At 60.1% G+C, this 5,714-nt stretch overlaps 1 protein-coding gene across 2 annotated transcripts; it reads left to right on the forward strand.

Annotated features, from left to right (window-relative positions):
• The first annotated feature begins 3,400 nt into the window (after window positions 1-3,400).
• PVRIG (PVR related immunoglobulin domain containing) lies at window positions 3,401-5,395 on the forward strand. 2 transcript variants are annotated; one of them, XM_032328534.1, is made up of 5 exons: window positions 3,401-3,904; window positions 3,991-4,341; window positions 4,430-4,553; window positions 4,644-4,701; window positions 4,796-5,395. In XM_032328534.1, the coding sequence occupies exons 1-5, from the start codon at window positions 3,844-3,846 to the stop codon at window positions 5,069-5,071; spliced, it is 870 nt and encodes a 289-aa protein (XP_032184425.1). In that variant the 5' UTR covers window positions 3,401-3,843; the 3' UTR covers window positions 5,072-5,395. The 2 variants fall into 2 exon arrangements, with proteins under 2 accessions (XP_032184425.1, XP_032184426.1); XM_032328535.1 differs by having other exon boundaries at window positions 3,402-3,904; window positions 4,153-4,341.
• Window positions 5,396-5,714: the final 319 nt, after the last annotated feature.

Here is a 5,714-nt window from a genome sequence, read left to right on the forward strand (position 1 = left end):
TCAAAACCTTGTCAGTTAACATTTTTCAATGTGGGGGAGGCCGTTCGGCACAGTTGTAACAGCGTGGGTCCCGGGGCTAAAACTTTTGTCCAATCCCGGCTTCACCGGGTACCAGCCTTGCGCCCGGGGCGCGTCACTTCCTCAGGAGGTCACTGCTCTGCGGGACCTGCTCAGAGCAACCCTAGCACGTGGTGCACACCCCGGCGCTACGCTCATGGCTCCCTTGATAGGGGCGCACAGATGGCCTTTCCACAACATTTAAAATACTTGTGAGAAGATCAGTTAACGAGCCTCACTCTGCAAACTCAGGTGGGGAGGGTCTCCTAGGATGACGGTCACCAGGGACACCTGGCTGGCTGCGTCCGTGGAGCGCGTGACTCCGGATCTCGGGGCTGTGAGCAGGAGCGCCGCGTGGGGTGTGCAGGTTACTTAAAAATAAGATCGTAAAGAAAAAAAAAACCTGGTCTGCAGCATCCCCGGAGGGCTGGAGCCAGCCTGGGAGGCAGAGTGTGACCCGCGGAGGGGGTCTGCGGCTTCGCCAGGAGAGGCGGCTCGGTCCGAGCTTGCAGAACTAGGAAACTGTGGCACCAGTCCAAGCCCCGCGGGCCCCATTCCGGAGGCTGATGGGGCGGTTATTACCGCAGCGGGACGGGAGCGGTGTGTGGCTGCAGGAACCTCACCGAGAAAGCCTGAGCTGCCTGCGGCCATGATCAGACCCGTGTCCTCGGATGTGTGCCTTTGGGTCCAAAAGGGAACGGGCCCAGCATCGCGGGCCCGATGATAACGGGCTTCTGGTGGCAGCTGTAATGACCCGTGTCTCTGGAGCTCAAAATTCTGGAAACTGTTCAGGAATAGCCAAGAGAGTTTTGAGGAAGGACAAGGGTCATCACATCAAAACAAAAGCGTCCCACTCGGTCCCCTGCGGAAGTGAAACAGAACTTAGCAGATGCATCCACGGGTCAGGAAAGAGGATCCAGAAGTAGGTCATTTGTAAGCATTTATGGTCAAGGTGGCCCTTCAGAACCGCGGCCCCTGTACCCGAAAGGTCACCCTGTCCTACACCATCCGCAGATTAAATTCTTCAGGGGCTAAAAGGAAGCCCTTCGTAGAGTTTGGGATAAAAGCAAAACTCAGAATGTTATTTTTATAATTTGGGCTTCCTGAGTCATGCACAAAATCCAGAAATGATCAAATATGGACAGTCTGAACCTCATGAGAAAATGGGGGAGGGGCATGGGAAGGAGTGGGAAAGTAAAGGAACTTTGAGCTTTTCTACTCTATGTTGTTTGAAATCGTCTACAGTGAGAACTTACTGAGGCACAGTGTGGCTTACAAGACAAAATGGAAGATGTGGGTGAGTAGTTGTGCCACTGCTTTTTGTCCCACCCACCAAGCCGTGCTCTGCCCTCCCGTGTTCCGGCTCTCCAAGACCGTTGTCGCCCCAGGGCTTAGCGTCAGCCCAGCAGGATGTCCCCAGGCAGCCACCGCCCAGGGCCCACCGCCGGTCAGAGAAGGAAATGTTCACTCGGGGAAGGCTTCCTGGAGGTGGTGAGATTTGGGCCTTGCAAGGTAGGGAAGGTTTCAGCGGGTGGGAGGAGGGCTTCCGGGCAGGGGAGGCCGAGGTTGTGAACGTCCCTGAGCTCCGCATCCGCCCCGAGCTGGGCTCCCGCCCTCTGAGGGCAACAGCAGCGGAGGAAGTGGCGCCAGCAGGAATGGGTCAGATTTGGAGATGGGTCCGAGGGATCCGAGCGAAGGTCACGGGGTTGACAGGGTGTTCATTGGGCCGGAGCAGTGAAGGGATTGACCCGGACGCCCTGCTTCCCTGAGCTTTCGGTCGTGGGTGGGAAAACCATCTGTCCAAGAGCCGTTTTGGTGTCTGCCTCACATGGGATCGAACGCACTGGAACGGGCACGTGGGCAAGTGTGGCCTCACAGGACTGTGGTTCTGGGGCCGGGCCACATCTCGGTTCTGACCACACCGTAGCCCAAAAAAGTCCTCGGCCCAGACCCTCGGCTCTAACCCTGGTTCACCAAACTCCCCTCAAGCTTGGCACAGGCCAGGACAAGAGGCAAAGTGTTCCGCCCGCAGCAGCATCCCGGCGCGTGTCTGTTCTATGACCTTACAGAGGCGAGAGCGCGGTTCGGAGCGATGCTTTGCGGAAAGAGGCGGCTTGAGTCAGGGAAGCGACAGGAGGAGCAGGACGAAGCCCGAGGTGGTCAGAGGGGAAGCCCTTAGGGTTTCGGGACAGGCTGGAGATGCAAGAGCCCCAGGGGACTGTGCCTCGGGCCCAAGCCGCGGGAAGCCCCTTGCCCTCCACTGCCGGGTTGGTGGGGGGTGGAGGCTGCAGAGGGGGCAGAGGGCAGTTTGGGGTATGTTCGTGACGGGCATCCAAGAGGGGACACTAGGTGGACAGCTGGACGTGATGAAGCCGCGGGCGGGAAGGAGGCTGAGCTAGAGTCAGCAGAGGCGGCGGGCTGCAGGCTGCAGGCTCTCCCCTTCCCACCCCTGCTGGCTTCCCCCAAACTCCCGCACCTTCCCCCACCCCTTAGCTGGGAGGAGGGGGCCAGAAGCTTCTTCTGTAAGGACCTATTTTACTGTCCCTGCTCCCCTCCCCCATCGGACTTAAAAACAAGTCCCAGAAACCAGCTCCAGGTGTGAAGGCCAAGAAAAACAAGGCTGTACCCACCTGGAGTCTAGCCCGGACATAAGTACAGCCATCTTGGCAAAGCAAAAGCTGGCACCTTGCACTGTAAGCGTGGGTCAGCATAAGAATGGCCATCCTGCAGGCCTGGAAGCCATTTTACTGAGCGTCCCTAACCAGCCCACACTGCGCGGGTAACTTGAGATAAAAGAAAGTAGCTAAAACCTGGAAAAACAACTTAATCGTATACCACCAGGGCGGTTAGGTCAATGGGACCACAGGGATCACTTGCAGAGATCACAATCCTGCAAGACAGGAGTCTCCCTTGGTTTGCAAATGTCCTGGTGATTTACAACAAAAAGGGCTATCTCTTCAATGGCCCAATTTCCAGAGACAAATGGCTCAGTTTCTCAAGGCCTAAGGTCGCCCCATAAAACTGAAGGAAAAAAATTTTAAATTTAAAAAAATTCTTCTTAAAAAAAAAAAAAAAAACTGAAGGAGGCTGAGGCAGAAGGAAATGTAAATAAATTTCTTCTAAACCTAAATCTCACTTAACTGCCAGGATGGCTCCAGGGTGACGCCGGGGTGGCAAAAGGTTAAACAAAGTTAAACTGTCCAAGTGGGGCACAGGATAGGTATGTAGCTATGAAGAAGTGCCCTGAAAATGCTATATAAACCCTTGGCTTTGAGTGCTCGGGGTCCTTGTTGAAACCCGCTGCGCCGGGCAGATACTTGGACCCCAGCTAGCTGGAAATAAGCCTCGCTCTGTGACTGGCATTATCGAGAGTGTTCTCTGTCTAATTGAGGGGTGGTCGATTCTGTACCCTAACACTTCCTAAGGAGAGACCAGGGACCCCTGGTTCTTCCCTCTCCTGCCCCTCGGGCTTCCAGGGCCTGCCCAGGTGGCTGCGCGCACAGCGCTGGGGAAGGACCCTGAGCCGCGGCCCCGCTCACGGGCAGCACAGTTTCTGGTGCGGGGAGGACCTTGTCGCCGTGGCTTTGTCACGCAAGGAAGGGGTCCACTGCCCTGTGTTGGCCAAGCCGGGGCAGACAGAAGAGGAAGTGGGGCAGGGGCGTGGAGAACACCGAGCCCAGCGGCTCCCCGGGGCCGCTCACACATGAAAACTTCCTGCGGTGAGAACGGAAGCCCCGGTGCTGCCCCCGCCGCGCCCGCTGCCAGAGCGGGGGCCGGAGGGAAGCCATGGACCGGCCCCGGGCCCCAGTCCTGCTGTCGGCGCTGCTGACGTTCTGCATCACTGCTGGTGAGTTGGGGGCCAGGAGAGAAGCAGAGGACGTGGCGGTAGCGGGAGGCCTGGCCCTGGGGCCCTGCTACGTCTGTATCCCGCAGGGACTCCTGAGGTGTGGGTGCAGGTGCACCGGGAGGCCGCCGCGGCCCCGACCTTCACCGTCCGCTGCGGATTCCTGGGCTCTGGCTCCATCTCCCTGGTGACTGTGAGCTCGGGGGGGCCTGATGGGGCCGGAGGGACTAGGCTGGCCGTTTTGCACCCAGAATTCGGCATCCAGCAGTGGTCCCCGGTCCGCCGGGCCCACTGGGAGACCAAAACCAGCATCTCCCTCGCTGTGGAAGGCTGTGAGGGGAGAAGCTCCGGCGCTAACACCACCTTCTGCTGCAAGTTTGTTTCCTTTCCCGAGGGCTCCCAGGAGGCCTGCGGGAGCCTCTTCCTCAGCACAGACCAAGGTGGGGCGGAGGAGAGGGGCCGGGGGGGCCAGGGAGGGACGCCGGGGCTCCAGCCAGCCGTCTGGTACGCCCCTTTGTCTGTGCCCAGGGCTCCCTGCCCCGACGCCAGCTCCCATGCTGCGGGCGGACCTGGCCGGGATCTTTGGGGTGTCGGGGCTCCTCCTCTTTGGCTGTGTCTACCTCCTCCACCTCCTGCATCGGCAGAGGCACTGGTGAGACCCAACCCCCGTCGGGCGCAGTCTAAACCCCCCGCAGCGGCAGGCCAGCCCCGTGCTCCGCCGCTAACCCGCTCACTCTGCCAGGTCTGTCAGCAAGGCCCAGCCGCCCCTCGCCAGCCCCCAGCCACAGGCGCGAGCAAGGGTGAGGACTGGAGAGCAGACAGGCCGCAGCCGGGGGAGGGCAGGTCCTGGGGAGCAAAGCCTGACTTGGGCCTCCTTCCCCGGCATCCCTGCAGGCGGCCGGTCAAGTCCCCCTGGTCTCTCTGCGCGCGCCCTGCACCGCCGTCCCCGCCAGCCGCTACTGCCCGGCCACTCTGGACCTGGTGCTCCCGCGCCAGCCGCCGGCCCGCTGGGCACCCCTGCCCGCCTCGACTCGCAACAGCTTCGTCTCCGTGGAGAACGGACTTTATGCTCCGGCCGGAGAGAGGCCTTTCCAAGCTGGCCCCAACCTCGTCCCTTTCCCGGACTCTCTGGGGCACAGGGCCGCGGAGGGGCATTTAGGAGTTCGATGAGAGGGACCCCAAGCCCGCTTGGGCCTCCTCTCCTCTCCGACCTCTGGGACCCCCTTGTGGGGTCTGTGTCCCGGGGGCGTATCGTCTTTGCACATCTGGTTTTAGTCTCAGGCCTGCAGAAGTGTCTCCACACGCGCCCGGCCCAGGCCCCCTCGCTGCGGATGTGGTCAGCATGTGTGCACGTGTGGGTACGTGTGGGCACATGTGTATCTACGTGAGGTGACAAAAATCCCATCCCAGGTCGTTTCCTGTTTTCAAGTCCCCAGCACTCACAGGTGATGAGGATAACTAAGTGAAAAAAAAAAAAAAAAAAGTGGTTTCTGACTGGGGCCTCCATTGGACCTTTTCTTGTTTTAGTGGAGAAGTCAGAGACGGTTTTGACCCCTGGGGGCAGGGGCCAGGTGTGACTTCGATGGCGACAGGGCCTCAGGATGTGAGCTCTCACCTGCCCACCGCGCCCCCCCACCCCAGCCGGGGTGTTCCTGGCCAGGGGGGAGTCCTGGCCCCGCAGACCTTGTGAGGGACACGGGGGGGCTGAGGGCGGCGGGAGGATCCCTACTCAAATCTGGCCACGTGCTAGAGCAGCAAGGGCTCCTGGGTCTTCAACCCGGGAAGAGCAGCCCCTGTGGCCCCACGTCTGGTG

This window comes from Mustela erminea, chromosome 20 (genome assembly GCF_009829155.1).
Source record: "Mustela erminea isolate mMusErm1 chromosome 20, mMusErm1.Pri, whole genome shotgun sequence".
Classification (NCBI taxonomy): Eukaryota; Metazoa; Chordata; class Mammalia; order Carnivora; family Mustelidae; genus Mustela; species Mustela erminea.